Source organism: Paramormyrops kingsleyae, chromosome 3, assembly GCF_048594095.1.
Source record: "Paramormyrops kingsleyae isolate MSU_618 chromosome 3, PKINGS_0.4, whole genome shotgun sequence".
Lineage (NCBI taxonomy): Eukaryota > Metazoa > Chordata > Actinopteri > Osteoglossiformes > Mormyridae > Paramormyrops > Paramormyrops kingsleyae.
In genome coordinates this window covers 19621294-19638443 of record NC_132799.1, presented here as the reverse complement: position 1 = coordinate 19638443, position 17150 = coordinate 19621294, and the positions used below count along the sequence as shown (strand labels likewise).

The window sequence follows — 17150 nt, the reverse complement described above, 5'->3', positions numbered from 1 at the left end:
ATCTGAGTTTCCATTATTTCTTATGGGAAAATTCGCTTTGATATACGAGTGCATGTTTCTGGAACGAATTATGCTCGCAAACCAAGGTACCGCTGTATTTAGTATTACAGCCCCTGATTAGTGCATATAAGACAAATTCTGATGCTTTAATCAAAACGATAGTGAAGCACCTTCAGCTGGGTCACATTACAAAGAATTACCTTCATATGAGAGGAACCCTTTTTAACCAACTCCTGTCAGACTATATCTGTGTCATGAAACTTCACAGCGCCTGGGAATTACCTTAGCTTAAAGCTAGTAAGATCAGCCAAGCTAGCTGCCAAAAAACGACTGACACACTTTAGTAGCTTGAACAATAACCATACAGGAGGCCCTTATATCAAAGACAAACTCTCTAAGGGACAAACAAGAGAAACTGCTCCTATGTTCTGAATATTTTAGTATGTTTTAGGACATCCTATGCAGCCTGTTGTAAGCATGAAGTATGGTGACTAGTTGTGTGCTTGTGTTTATTATGTATTATTTTTTTGGTATATACCTTACAGGGGACTGAAGATGCATCTTGATGAATAGATTATTAAGGTTTCAATGCCATTGATTTGTAACATCAGAATCGATTTTTGGAGTCAGTCTCCTCTTTGAAGACAAAGTAGAAGTGTGGGCAAACCAATTTACCAAAATGTTGAATGGAAGGGAACGTTCATTAATATTTGCAGCCCCCCCCCCCAATCAAGTACAGCTCGGTTGTTAGCCTTTTGGCATTTTAACACTAGCATGTTATCCCTATTTAATCAAATAATCAATGAACCAGATTTAATCATCAAATAAATTAGAGATTTCCTTTGCATAAAATCATTCCCTCAATAATCTTGACCAAATCGATTTGAATTCTCCAACAATTTACACCCCTAATACCTTACTATGGTGCCAAGCTGTAAGTAGTTCTACATGAAAACACAAACACATTAGAAACAAGCTCAGCAATCCACAGTTGATCCCATTCTGTTTACATTATTAGTGCCAGAAACAAAAACAACTTGTTATGCAATGACTGAAACACCCCTTCTGCTCCAAATAATTTAAAAACACAAATTCCAAGAGCACTTCTGGCGTGAGCTAGATGAGTGACTCCTAGAACTTCTCACAGTGTTTTATACAGTCAAAGTAAAAAGTTTGTAAACCCATTGGAATTTACTATATTCATGTGTAATTCCCATATAAAACACGGTCGTCACTCCATGCAAGTCACAATAATGAACAAACACAGTCTCATAACTAAACATACACATATTTTCAGAGAATTTTTGACCATATTGAATAATTCAAAGTGTGAAACTGAAGGTTGGAAAAAGTAAGTGAACCCTAAGCTAACGACTTTTTAAAAATCCCACTACAGTCAGAATTTAGCAAACCTGGAGTCCATTTAATGGCTTAAAATTACTTTGATGAAAAACACTAAAAAGTTTGAGTTTGAGCTTTTGAAAAGAAGCATATAGGACACCAAGGAGGAAGCCACTGCTGTCAAAGAGAACATTGCTGCATACTTGAAGTTTGCATTAGAGCACTTGGACACTCCACAATGGTCCTGGGAAAATGTTTTCTGGAGTGATGAAACCAAAATTGAACTATTTAGGAGGAACAAGCAGAACTTCATTTGGCGAAAAAAGGACACTGCATATCAACATCAAAACATGATCCCAACAGTAAAGTACAGTGAAGGGAACATCATGATTAGGGCCTGCTTTGCTGTGTCAGGACCTGGACAGCTTGCCGTCATTGAAGGGCAAATGAATTCCCAAGTTTATCAACAAATTATCCAGGATAATGTGAAGGTGTCTGTTCATCAACTGAAGCTCAGAAGAGGCTGGGTGATGGAACAGGACAATGACCCCAAACATCGCAGCATATCCACAGCACAATGGTTTCAGAAGAACAAAATCTGGCTTATGGAGTGGCCCAGTCAGAGCCCAGATCTCAGTCCTATTGAGATGCTGTGGAATGAATTGAAGAGAGCCATACACAGACGACAACCAAAGAATATGGCAGAGTTAAGGCAGTTCTGCAAGACAGAATGGGCTAAAATTCCCCCACATGATGTGTAGGTCTGATCTGGAGTTACAGGAAGTGCCTGGTTGAGGTCATTGCTGCCAAAGGAGGGTCAACCAGTTATTAAATCCAAAGGTTCACTTACTTTTTCCACTACCACTGTGAACAATGGATGCGTTTGTATAATAAATACATGAAAGGGTCTTTTTTTTTGTGTATTATTGGCTTAAGCTCATTGTGTATATCAGTACCTGTGACTTAGTTGAAGATCAGATCACTTTTTATGACCAATTCATGCAGAAAATCAAAAAAAAAGTCCAAAGGGTTCACATACTTTTTAGTTTTACTGTAGCTACACCATAATTTTTGTAATGGGTAGCAACTAATCTCTAATAAGACAGAGAAGAGTGGGTCAGACAGACAGTGCCCAAACTGAATACATTACACATTCTGGATTGTCTACACCAGTGGTTCTCAACCTTTTTGCACCCAACCCAATTTTCACTATACCAGCTCAGTTGTAACCCTATATCAAGTACAGGTTTAAATTAATGCTACGATCAAGCGTGCAGTGCACTCTGCAGTTTAAACCAATCAATGCCTATCGTACAAATCCAATTGGATGTACCATTAACTTCTAAATTAAGTATCTGTGGTTTGGCTTCTTGGATTGGTTGCTAGTTTAATAGTTCGGCACTAAACAGTTGCAGACCTAAGACCCGTTTATATAGATTAATTGATGGATAGAAGCTGGGAAATCTGATTGTGGAACTTGCATGTTTTAAAATGCTTAGATTTCCAACTCTGCCTCGCGACCCTTTCTGAACTTGCTGTGACCCAAATTTGGGTCGCAACCCATAGGTTGAGAATTACTGATCTACACCATGTTTTATTGCACATCTTGAATGCCTGCCTCAGAACTGCATTTAGATGGTAGAAGTTCAATTCATGTCATTTTTATTAGGTTGAGAACAAAGACAGCACTCGGAAAATGGTTGCCAATTAAAATACAGGAATAAATAGCAAAATGAAAATCCATTTGCAGCTGACAGGAAGCCCTTGACAGGTTGACAGGAAGACAGCAGTGCTGAATACAGAAGGGGTTAATCCATTAATAGCTTTTAACCCCTGACCCCAGAAAGCAGGCTGGGAGAGGGTGCCAGGCACCGGCACCGCTCCGCCAGCTGAGCCCACTGAATTAGTCTCAAGTGCACGGGGGAGGAAAGATGATCGGTACTGGAGGCAAACAGCCTGCATCTTATTTCTTTCTGCAGGGGTGGTGAAAAAAAGCAAGCATCGATTTTGAAGGACAGGATTAAAACCCAAAAACAAAGGCGGCACTGGAACAAAGATGAGAGACGTGCCATCCAAAAGACATTAGGAGCTCAGGCAGGCTCAACCATAGGAGCTGCCAGGCGCAGGATCTCTAAAATATAAATAGACTAAAGTCAGGTAACACTTTGCAAATTCAGTATAATATAAAAAACATTGTAAAAGTTCAAATCAGTAACACAGTGAAGAAAAACAAGCTACCGACATGTGAATTTGCTGCCAAAGATAGAGAGATCTGAAAAAAATCCTAGAGCAAAGACCAAGCCCTGAAAGAAGGGCATTCAGAAAGTGGAAGGTGCCCCTGCTTTCTCTTTCAGACAGCGGCCCACTTCTCCTGTCCTCTGAACAGCCATTCAGAGAGCAGCAAAGTAAGCCGCCAGTGTGGAATGGGGGCAGTGTCCAGTTGGCACAGCACAGGGGAACATGCCTATTGACAGCTGAAGCCACCGCCCCCCACTCCTTTTGTAAGTATTACACTTATATACAGTCCACGGAGAGATCTCAGGCATCCCTCAACACCAGCTTCTCCCATCTAATGGTCCCAAAGAAAACATGCACAGATTAAAGAGTTCCATCTGAAACAAGCAGTGCTGTGCATTGGGAAACTATTTTCTTATTGGAAGTACACTAACGTCAACTCTCACGTTCAAGCTAAGTTGTGACAATTCAAGGCTTGACAAAAAATGGAAGGACAGAAAATAAGATGAATTAAGTGTGCAGTGCAATATCCTTTAACCATATCTGTGGGTGACTAAAGTAAAAGGACTCATCTCTCATACAGCTGATTTGGCACAAAATACTACGGCAGTCTTAAGCAAATTAAAATTCCATCCATCCATCCATCCATCCATCCATCCATCCAACTAATTTAGTACATGGTACAGCTGAGCAATATGGCACAACATTTGCCCTTGCAAAGTTTTTCATATCATTTGATATCGTTAATAATCTTAATATAATTCATTTCAAGTCAAGATTTCTTCAATTCAACACTCCATTTTTACTTAAAATTCCCTTAGTATGCCCCTAGGCAGATTCACCTTTTCCTGAGGGAGTACTCATCACATCCATGATTCAAATGTATTACCAAAACAGTAGCATGTGGAGTGCTCTGATATCTCAACCAACCTTGCTGTAGGTTTGTTGGGCATAGGCAGTCCGTTCTTAAAAGATTACCATATGACTGGCTGGAATTGTATTCTTTTCTGTGATGTGATTGGCTGATGTATGCAATCATGCTATGTTCCTTATCAACAGTTTATCAAAGGTTCTCATTTTCTAATTGCTTAAATTTTATATCACAATAAATGTGTATATCATTTATATCACCTAACAGGCTGCACTTGCTGCTGCTAAATTTAAGACACTGTGAAAAAACAAGGACACTATCATTACAGTGTTCTTGCAGTATACACCAGAATTTCCCACTGGGATCAATAAAGTCCACCTTAATCTTAGAAGCACTGCAAAACAAAAAAACAGCTACAATATCACTGTTCCCATGAGCAGCTTATGCATGATAGATATGCATCACCCAAATCAATTGTTGCAACAAAAAAAACTAAAAATTATTCAATTTTTCTATAGCACTGTTTCAGTGTACCCACACCATGGTTATCGCTAATAATCACTGAAATGAAAACGGTTACAAAAGTTTTTCATTAATCAATGTTAAAAGAAAACTAAAAGTGTGACATACAAAAACTAACCTGAAATTAAAACACATTCCTAAACGAACTGAACATGATAAGACAAAATTATATATGCATTAGTTAGCGGCAGCAGCCTGCAACATGATTATTATTCATTATTAATTGCGTCCAGCAGTGTTCTTTCGTTTTCCACAGAATAAAAAGTAAAGTAACGTCATTCTGGTGGACTGCACTGATAAATTCTTCAAGTATCAATATTAATTTGCAAATTAATATGCAGCACCACACCCCTCCCCTTGAAATATTCTTACAATCTGACCACTGGGGATGACAAGCAGGTTGTGTAAATTGCCAGCCCTCACAGTGCCAGCCACTGCTAGTGTTACCAGTCTGCTCTTTGAACAGATGGACACTGTGAGAACATGATTGAGAGAAGTGTTACAAAAATATATTTTTATGGTCACTCTCAACTGGTATCCATGGCAAAACAATTGAATCCCCCCCGGTCTGGAAAATCTCTCACGGTGGTTTCTCTTGAAAATAAAAACTACAATTAAAACTAAATTATGAGGCTCAGTAAAAACTTGAAAAACATATTAGAAGAAAAAGTAATTTAAAAAAATTTAACTAAAATTACCTTGACTCACACACAAACAAATGATATTGGTAATATTAATCAGTAAGTGACCTTTCTGCTTGTGGTGCTTTTAACTGTTTTTCCATGTCACACAGAGAATTCAAACATGCTGCACACTCCACTAGAAGTCAGCTCTCTACATTTTGAGACCCTCTATCAGTATGCATGTGCACAAAGGAAAAACCTTAGAACATTACAGAATTCAAGGCCACTTCTCAAATCATGCAAACCACATACCAAGCACCTGCACTCTGTCCCACTGGATCCTACAGCATATGTGCTGTTCAGCTGCCAGACACCCAGCACACCTCGAATATAGCTTTGTTTCCACTATGTATGGAAGTGGCAGGCTGGTCCTGGCTCACGCGGTGGAAATGGCGCAGCCCCACAGGAGAACAATGGGTCTCCTTCCGGTCACAACTGTGCTGAGACAATAGAGATGACCACAGCAAGAGGAGGAGAACCTCCAAACAATCACTGTCAGTATGAATCAGGTATAACATGGTTCTGGCCATTTCCTTTCAGTGACTGAACATGGGGGGCTGACCCCAGATGTCCTTACAGCACCACTTTCTAAGGAAAAAACCTGATGCCCAGAGATAAACCTGGGGCCTGTACTACGAAGCGGGGTTACTAACTTATCAGGGTAACTTGTCGGATTTACGGTAGTCTGAGCAAAATGTAAGTGAACAAATATGAAGTCCTTTTAAACTGTGGTACCTTAAATCTGACAAGTTACCCTGATAAGTCAGTAACCCCACTTCGTAGTACAGGCCACTGATGTGTTATCTTAGTGTCTCAGATGATGGACCAGCAAGACATCTGTTTAGATTTTAGTTATTATAAAGTTGTAAAAGGTTATAAATGTGCATTAAAGTAGTTCTGCATGATTCTGAAAAAAATGTGAATCACGATTCTTTTGCATAGAATTGAGACCACAATTCTCTGTAACAATATTTTTTTTCTTAAATTTAAACACTTATTGCACTCATTAAACTGCAAATGGAAACAAAAAAACATGACACACTCAGTTAGCCATTCAGTTAGGGTAACCAAAACAGCCATACCAAAAGTTCCAGTACCAAAGGTGCCAGAGGGGTACTTTGTTGAACGATTATGCAAATAGCCTGCCTCTGAAATGCAGTACAATTCAGAAAACAACCATAAACGAAAAAATAAATAAATAAATAAAATAAAATAATAATAATAAAATAAGTGATCCAAGCTTTAATTACAATCTGGTCGGAAGAACCAGAGATCAGGATCGCATAAAAGAAATAAAGTATTTTGTTTAATATTCCAGGACAGCACGGTATTGGAAAAGTATTGCAATGTGATTTTGTTGTGATTTTGTTGTAATAAATATTGGGGTGTTTATAAAACAAAAAAGGAGTTCAACAAAGTTCACAAAAACTCATCTAAGAGTGATTTAAACCGCAAGGATGAAAAATGTGATGATTGTCTTGGAGAACACATGCAGCGCTCATGCAAAAGCAGCGGAGGTAAATTTTAAACTGATTTTTAAACATATACTAGATAATCTTGAAAAGGAATAATAATTAAAATTGCAAAACTTGATAATTTGTTTTCCTATGACAGAGTTGGAATGTTTTAGTAAAACTTTAACTTCTTGCGGTATAATGTCCATACAGAATTGAAAGTAACAAAAAGCCTTATTTTAATGTAGCTGACTAGCGATGTAAGAATTGTATGTGCATAACATGCGATGTTGGTATTAATATTGCACCTCGCCCAGCCCTATAATATACTACAGCCATTTTTCAAATTCAGTACAAAATAACCCGCCCTGCGTTACGATGTCTTTCGGCGCCAGTACCAGTTTTTTACGGCAGTGGAAAACCAACACCTTGACGTACCGTACTTTTGCTACTTTCTTGAAGTACAGTAGCAAAACTAAGGTACCTGGTGCAGTGAGAAAGTGCCATTTGAATGCAGAATTATGGGATGCTTGAGACTCTCTGGGGAAAGGTAGGAGTGCTTGTTTTGATCTAGCTGATGTAATACAAGGCTGAAAAACCATTGTAATTTAGAAATGAGATTACATAGAGATGTGAATCCAGATCACATTTTTTTCACGATTAATTGTGCAGCACTACATTAAAGTTGGTAAAACAGACTGAAACAGGCTTCTCAGGTTAACCAGACATTTACAAACTGAACGAACCAGGATTCTCCATTATGCCCTATGTGGAGTGAACAATGCCGTTAATAAAAGACACTAAAAGCAGAAAAACAAAGCTGAGCCCTTGATGCAAATTCTTACCTTTATCCCACAGAACCCATTTTGCTTTTCAACATTTCCTAGCCAAGCAAGAGAAAAAGGCCTTAAAACAAATTTATATTAACAAAATATAAAGAGTTTGCTTCTAAAAGACAAAGGAGCAGCAGTCAAATGAACAAAATTAAACTTTGGTTATATCTGCAAAAGTCACCACCATTTGAGAATATCATTTGCAAAAGTTATTCATTAGTCAACAAATTAACTGTAAACATTGTGACTCAAAAATAATAATATATATAAAACACAACCATGTTTTCATTAATTTCATTGGGCTATTTTGTGATGCTGGTAAGGGCATGCTCTGAACTTCGCTAAATCAATCACACACACACTGAACACTGCAGCTCATAGAGATGGGACAGGGAGGTGTTCTGCTACCCTTCAACCCGGTCAACCACCAGATCCTACAGTGACTTTAAAATGGCACAGCGCTATTTAACTTTAGCACAAACCATCTGGGAACAGAACTGATAAGCAGCCCCTGTGACCCACAAACCTGGTGCATTTAAAGACAGAAGTGTGTTGACTGTGTATATAAAACACATCAAAAAGGCAGATTCATTTCCAGTTTCCACCTTTAAGGCATGACATGGCAAATGGAGTTTTGCCCGTGTGAAGAGCACCAGGAGCTAATGGCTGATTGAGAACAGATGGTTCTTATCTCCTACCCCCAGCAGCACCTAAGACAAATGGAGCTTCCTGAGGGGAGTGGCCTCAGCTTCCTCTCATCTACTGATCAGCCTCCTTCCCTCAAGGACCCTGAGCTTTCTGAGGCTGCCATACTTAAGCAGACCCCACAGAATACACAGCATGTTACCTTGTTATGTATGTCCCCTTCTAAGCATGAACTCAAAGCACCAGCAGATGTCATGTAGAAACACATGTAGATGACAGAAAATTTTCTGCTACATCGTTTCCTGGGTTACTGTCATAAAAATCACTTCAACATGCCAGAGAGCACTCCCTGCATCCTACCTGCCTTCAGCTAGGGCTGCAACAACTAATCAATAATCGAACAATCAATAATAATCGGCAATGAAATAGTTGATTTGTCATCAATGGTTGCATTTTTGTAGTAAATTGCAAATAATGACATTACCAACTAGCAACGTTGACACTGGTGTGTTAGATCTAGTCCATACTTAACTTTTCTGCATGCCGTTACAGTCCGTGCACGGTTGTGCGCGCAAACTCATGTGTACATATTTATGGGTGGATGCAGATGGTAGTGGTTTGCGCATGCGTACAGCAATGATGTTCCACTATATGTATAGAGGGCAGATATATTGAAAACAACGCAAACACAAGCAGCGTAGCAAAATGGGTAAACTTTCATTAACAGTTTTAAAGTGACTAGTTAATAGGCTTGGTTGGCATTAGGTAATATGGCATACCGCAGTATTTCAAAGTCTCAGGGCAAAACTAGCTAGGAACCCCCTCCCCCCCCACCCCCACTTGTGTTATGGCACAACTAATAAATTAATTATGATCACCTGATTATTCAATTATCAAAAGAATCATTTTTTGCAACACAACACAATACAGTTATTATGGCATCGGAATCACTGCCCTTCCCAAAGCGTTTTGGTGGCATGATGGATGTGCCCATTACGAGCAGGCAGAAGCCATTGCCACTCATGTGCCTATGCTCTCATGAAGGTTTCCACCCCCCTGCACTTATCCTGCTTTTAATTATCTCTCAAAAGTCGGAAATTCCTAGGTGCGTGATGTCACGTCCGACCAATCTCCCCTTCGAGCTACACATCTTGGAACAAACATGGCTGCTACCAAGAACACGCTGTTGTGTGTTGTTGCTTTACATTTTACAGTGAGGTTCTTTTTTCAGACAAACAAAGATGAAACACGAACTAGTCAAACCGCATTAAAAGCTTTATAATATTTTAGTAGATCCATAGCGATATTCTTTTTTTAAGAGGCAAACAGACTACAAACAACCGAAAGATAATAACAAGTCTGGTAAAAATCTGATACTGCATGCTAGGATACTGTTCATGGTCATGATATTGTATTCTATAAATCGACCACGTGCAATTATAACTATTAATACATTTAACAAAATAAACATTTAAAAATATTTATAAAACAGAATTACTGTTGACTGTGTAGACCGCCATGTTGAAATGATGTCTCAGGGGAAACTCGTACGTCAAAATCTGTTTGACATCAACGTCAGAAAGGAGGCATGTTTCCGACGGGAAGTGACGTTTTTCGTGACGTTTTTATCAGAGTTCCGACTCGGAGAGAGATAATTGAAAGCAGGATTAATCTCACTTCAGCATTCAGCTAGACCAGGGTTCTTCAACAATGGACCTTGATTCCAAATCCAGGCCATGTTTTCAGTTCCCCCAGGTAGATGTTTAATAATTACTGATTCTGATTGGTCAGAGGCTTCACACCTGACTGACAGGTAAAGGAAGGCTGTAAAACCAGCAGTGCTCGGACCTCGAGGACCATGAGTTGAATAACCCTAGACTATCTTGCCAGGTACTGAGGGTCAATCAAATATTTACCGGGCATCTTAATGTTAGGCTGGAGCTTCACCAACCAACAATCAGTGGTGACCCCTACAGTTTTCTCAGGATCATCTCATGGCCCATCCTGCAGCGTCTTCTAAAAATGCCCTCAGTCACCCAACACCTCCTCCACCACCAAATGTTCTTCAGAGAACTTCAACATGTTTCTCAAAGAAATGGAATGGATGATATGCACGTAGCTCCCCTCCCTCCCTGACACATTCCCCAACTGTCACAGTCCATGGCTGGGCCTGGAAGACCTACAAAAGTGTCAGATAGCTGATCAAGCTTAGATAGCAATCAGCTTGACCAGAAACTGCCACGAAAGAAGAGAGCAGGGTAGAAATTGGACTGCAGCTTGGTTTCGCTGAGCCTCACAAAGTCTGCATCTGAACTCACATTCCACGGTCAAAATCAATTTTTTAAAAATCTATAACTGGAGAAACTTAAAAGCATTTGACTCAGCCAGTAGTGCTTTCCCTGTTGGAATGTGTGAGCTTGAATATAAACAGGTACATGTGTGTGCAAACTCAGGTGGCCACTGTAGTTAAGTCTTAGACTAGATTAAATGTACATGTAAAACACACTAATGTGTCCCTCACGATGCACAGCAGTACCTGCGAGTGTTGTATTTCAGTCCTTATTAGTCAAGACTTCGTTCAACAGTGAGGTGAGTTTGAGACAAGACCAAATCTGACTACCAATTTCTTTGTCTTCCCTTTTCCCTATTTTTGAAATATTCCCGATAAATGACATAGAAATGTATCTGTAAATGAATCATGTAATACGCCTTAGGCAACTCTTGTTATAGCAGCTATGTAAAAATGAACTGAAATTTAAAGTGCACAAACAACTGAGTAACACTATATATAATATCTATCTATGTACATATATATCTATGTAAATTGTACGCAATAACACCCTGTCACATTTAAAGGTGCTATATTCTTGGAGTTTAACTTCATTCAATAACTAACCTAGGCTTGGGTGGTGTTCACGTAATATGGATATATTTATTTTTTGGGCATTTAATCAGCAAATTGTTCTTGTGGGGACCCCAAATTTATTGCCAAGATTTCAAAATACGAGAGTAGTGTTGCTTTTGAAAATACCGTCAAAATACAGTATAGCATGATATAATGTATGGACAGTATAACAGTATGAAAAATTAGATACCACCCAAGCCTAAACTTACCCTGTTCATCAGTTTCCCCTAATACATTGAAACATAACTACTCCAGAGAAGCTGAACACTGACTAACTATCTTTCTTTGGAGACCAAGGTTTACAATGTGCAAGAATTGTGGACACTGGATTAATAAAGTACAACAATATAATTATAAGACATTCACTAGCTAGCTGGGTAGCTAATGCTAGATTTCTATGTAAAGCAAATATTATTCAGGAAAAAATTTTCGAGTTACGGGTGTTTGAGTCTGAATTTTTACCAAATAAAAATTCACCTATGCGCGAGACAAGACTGAGTCCAATCATATGTAGACTAGAGACTGGACTCAAGTCCAAGTCCGGACTCGGGTACTGCAACTATCTGCTTTTCTGAAAAGTGAAAGTGGAGACCCACGGCTCTGAAAATGTAAAACAGATCCATACAAGAAAGCCTTTCAGTACTACTAACATTAAATGAAAAAGTGGTAATGCTGTCACACTAAAAAATATGTATAAAAATACCCCTATTTCTCTGTATCTGTCTAAGATGATAATTTACAGAGTAAACAGTACGTATTTTAACATAAATCAGATGTTTTTCATCCGCTGTAATGCTATGTTGAAGATGAGTGAGAAGGGTGACCTCCTGCGCTACAGAGTCACTCTCGGCTGCAGTGCTACACAGACTGCTGAATGCTATGCAGATACTCAGGAGAGCATATTCAGCTGACATTTTACCAGCACTGGTATTTCCTAACCACATGTAGTTCCAAGTGAGGTTTTGTCCATTTTCCTTTCGGTTTTAGTTTACGATAACAACACTGGTCCCAACAAGCCCAATACACACAAACACACACACTGGCACTGTCAATCAAGAGCTATAAGGACAAAAGATATTACAAAACTTCCATCCATCCATCCATTTTCTGAAACCGCTTGTCCTGTTCAGGGTCTCGGAGGATCCGGAGCCTATCCCAGGGGCTATGGGCGCAAGGCAGGGAACATATGCGTTGCTATAGACGAGTATTTTAAGCTTAGCCCCATGTATGTTAACACAAAGTCAATCCCCAGGTAAACTTGACTTAGCCCCTGATCTTATCGACAGCTAGAAACTCCCCTGGCAGGAAACAACCCAGGATGGGGCGCCAACACATGCAGGGTACACATGCACACCTATGAGCAATTTGGTAACTCCAATCAGCCTCAGCATGTTTTTGGACTGTGGGGGAAACTGGAGCACCCAGAGGAAACCCAATGACAACACGGGGAGAACATGCAAACTCCACACACATGGAATCCTGGTGGAGACACAAACCCAGGTCCCAGAGGTGTGAGGTGACAGTACTAACCATTGTACCCATGCACCGCCCCCAAAGTCTTCAATGCTAATGGCAATTTAATAAACATTGAACCGACAACACTTACGGTGATTTCGCCTATCCTGAAAGCCCATCATTCAGAATAGCACCTGATTTCTCTCATGCATAGCGCTCATGCCACTGTGATATGCCATCGAACTTTGCACAGTGGACAAACCACCATTTTGTTTTGTGATAATTAATTACATAGTGATATTGAAGAAAAACATTTCTTATGATGAATTGAAACATTTTAGAAATCATAAAGGTAATTTAATTAAAATAATTATATAAAAAAAGATGCATCGATTTAAAATAATGATGTTGATGCATTTACAGCATTGACGTCATCGACTATGTCGACTAATCGCGGCAGCCCTAGATTACACCCCACTCATTCTCATTGCATTAGAGATGTGTTGAGTTCATAGCATCTGCACAAACAGCTCAGACATTTGTAGAGTGAAAAAGAAGTGCCGTCCATCAACATCAAAAATTATGACAGCTCTTTGGTGTTCTAGTTAAAGTCTCACTAACACAAACTTACAGCCAAAACAACTATCGAAATAAAAGACTGCATAAACAATATCTCATTCAATATCTTCCTGTGCAGCCTGAATGATGCAGTCTGCATTTCCCCCTTTACGTGTGACTGCAGCCTATTTGCACTTTATGTGCCGACCTTCAGAAAAGACAGTAAAGTGGCCAGTTCGTCCTGCCCAAGGGGCCTCTGGGTTCCATATCAGCTGCACAGACACTAGGGGGCACCTGGCTGAAATTGGAACCTTTCTGACTCATCATTTTATAGCATCCCTCATGATTCGAGCACAGGGACGCTCCATTAAAAAAAGGAGCCAATGTGACTCGCTCATGCTTGCTGCAAACCCAGCCCACCTTCCCCAGCATGGAGACTCCAGAAGAAACCAGCAAAAAATAGCAGCTCATACATCAGTACTCATGCTTTATTTGTAAATATATACTAAACTACCAATTGAAAAGCAATAGCCTTTGGAACCTGCAGCTCTCAGGGTCAGTGGTTTCCATGTACAACTCAGATGAACAAGACAGCAGAGCATGAATGACCTTCAAAGCTTCCTGACATGTCCTTAACCTGTCCCTTCCCACATGGTTACGAAATGCCCATGTATCTCTGAGCTAAAAGGCAGCTACACAAATCAGGCACACATTCTGTCAGCTGAACATCAAACATCTCTGTGAAAATTACCTAGCTTAAGAAAGACCTGGAATGAAGCAACCGCTCATTGGGAGCTGGCCAATGAAGCCTTACCCAATGGTGTAGTAAATAGGGTGACTGAAGATATGCTGAAGATATGCTCACCCAGCCAAGGGGGTTGTATCTTCACAACTGCACAGTGTTCACCAAAAGCCAACCAAAGCAGTGTGCATCAGTGGATCTCTACTGTGTGCCCTACAGTCCATGAAAGAAGCTAAACAAGTTGGCATTTTTTATTCCAATACACTGGGTTGATAGATGAAAAGATTGGGGCTCAATTGATGTATGGAACAGGATATGGGCAGACATTATTATAACAGTTTGACGTTCTGGGGAATTGTAAAAAAAAGTAAAACAAGAGGAGTAAGCCGTCAGCAAAGGCACTAGCCATTCGTCTCCAGACATGCTGAACTGCGGCAGCCTCACGCCTGCTCCATCACTTCATGGCACAAGTTAGCTAATATGCTCTGTATGAACACGCGACAATGTCGCACTGCCTCATTTAACACTTCCTGAAAATATGATGGCCTTGCAAAACAACAGACACATTCCTAAATAAGTAAAAACTGGCACTGCACGAATTTTGGAGAGCCGCCTTACTACGCATTTTTTTCTACGGCATTCTCGCCATTTTCATTGTTTCACTTTTAATCTTGTCATTTTTTTTTTTCATCATTTAAGAAGAAGCTTATTTACTCGTTCCACAGCCCATGATGCTGCTATTAAGGTGCGCCCCTCCCGCATTACATCATGACAGCTGGGGGATTCACCGTGTCCTTCCAAAAGGACATGCCACAGCTTCCTCCGCAGTCATTACTCATCAGATCATAACTGTTCCAGAATGATCACGGTTCGCTGATACCATTACCACTGTACATTTACTGTACTATGTACAGTATTCAATTATCCAAGCTATGCCGATAATTCGGCGAAAGTACATGAACATGTCTGCATGAAAGTCAAAATTTAACGCTTACCTGCAACGTTCAAACAGAAATGCGGTATTAACACACGATGCTGGCCAATTAGCAATACGCAAAAGACAGGGAGAGGAAAATTCTGCGACGCATTAATGGGGGACAGAGCATCCCAGCGCTGTTTTACCTGCCGAAATCAGCGAGCGGCTTTTGCTGCATTGAATCGGACTCCCCGGGGGCTCGTCACGTGACCAAGCTCTGCGCCTGCGATGCGCTTCTCGGGCTCAGTGACGTCTCACGCAAGCAATACGTTTCTGCTAAGCGTTCACAGTTATTTCAGAAAGTTAATAGTATTCTTGGGTAATTAGCAGCAAAATAATAATTAAAAAATCAGACTAAGAAAATCGTTATGTATGCATTAGCTATCGCCATGAGTAAGAAAAACTGACCATTAATGCCATACAACACGCCACGATCAAACACCGCATAAAATATCCTTACATTAAACATAATACTTCTAGATAATGATTTCTGAAATGTTTTAAGCAAGAAATAACGCTAGAGCAAATCAGAAACTATGTTAGGCTAATGGTAGAAAATATGCGCGCCTCCTGCGGGTGTCTACTCTGTTCTGCTGGCACGTAGCTTCGATCAAAATTACATTGCTTAAAGATTCCCTTTACCTGTAGTTATGTGGTCTATCGCAGATTCAGTCTCGCTCATCTTGTCCTTAAATAATGGTTTCCGGATGATTCCCAGGACCCTTAAAATGTGCAGTCTGAAAAAAATCCCGCTCCTGCTTACTTCGCAGTCTGTGTCATTGGGTGTTAAAAAGCTTAGTTATGCACTTTACAGTTTCCTCGATACTTTAGCCTCGCTTCCCTGTGGTTATTTGAATGTTAAACTACACATTTAAATCACGTTATGCCTAATTCGCTCATGGAGCAAAAGTCTCTTGTTGAATGTGGATGATTTACCAGCCAAAAAAGGAAGTGGGGACCTCTAAGTACTACTTTGGGATTGCCCCTCGTCCCGCCCCTCCCACTGGCTCACACGGCTGTTGTGGAGAGGAATGCTTCCCACTCCGCAGTGAGACTGCTGCATCATGGAAGATGAGGAGATGCGGCGCGGATGCCGCTCTGAAACCATCGCCCTGCCGCACATCTCGGCCATAACACCTTCCATCCTCATGTGTGCCTGCAGAAAAGAGTAATAAGGAATCTGCCCTGGAATCGGCTGTCTGTAAGCTAGAGGCTTGTGTTGTATTTTTAATTCAACTAAAAATACATCAGCTGTGACCATGTTCCATTTTTGTATTTTGTCGTGTTTGTACCATTTGTACCCGGTCAGGGGACATTTTCTCTTAACTAATTACACTAATTAAATGAGGAGTGATTGAGAATGTTATACATGCCTAAAAAGCTTTTATGCTAAGGGGACAGCACATTGACTAGGCTGTACTGTTAGTGTAACAGAGTGACATAAGAATGGACACAGGCATGAGTCATTAAAAAGGCCTTGCTATAAAATTCAAAACATTACTACAGAAGCAAAAACATTATACTGTAATCTTCAGCAAGCAGATACCAAAGCCTGAATATGCACCACTAAAAAGATACAAGAGCAATGAAAATGTCTGGCAAGCTGAGTTTAACATGAGCTTGCTGATTGCTCAATGCTGAGGTGGTTCAGGCTCTTGCCTACACTCAGACTCTTATCCCTGTTATACCAGCAGACAGATTAGTATTTTACTCACATCCATATTGCTGTTTTATCATTTTCTCCACACTTTTATAAGCTTCCATTGGATTATTCAAGTTCCAGCTGCTCCTAATTTGACCTTCTTCATTTTATTTGATATTTGACTTGCTCCACATGTGGTTTACAGCAAACAGACAAATGTTATGTAGTTGCACAGATTTATCAGTTAGTCCAGTGGTCCTCAGTCCTGGACCCAAACTGCAGTGTTGA

General features: G+C 40.1%; 1 protein-coding gene across 7 annotated transcripts in view; it reads right to left on the bottom strand.

Annotated features, from left to right (window-relative positions):
- hspa12a (heat shock protein 12A) overlaps positions 1-16333 on the bottom strand; it is a 47244-nt gene extending 30911 nt beyond the window's left edge. For 2 of the 7 annotated variants that reach the window (XM_023803527.2, XM_023803587.2), the window contains exon 1: positions 15863-16332. In XM_023803527.2, the coding sequence (XP_023659295.1) occupies positions 15863-15902 (40 nt within the window). In that variant the 5' untranslated portion in view covers positions 15903-16332. Of the gene's footprint in view, positions 1-15239; positions 15469-15862 lie in introns of those variants that run through there. The other 5 variants (XM_023803557.2, XM_023803576.2, XM_023803547.2 and 2 more) reach the window with 3 other exon arrangements.
- Positions 16334-17150: the final 817 nt, after the last annotated feature.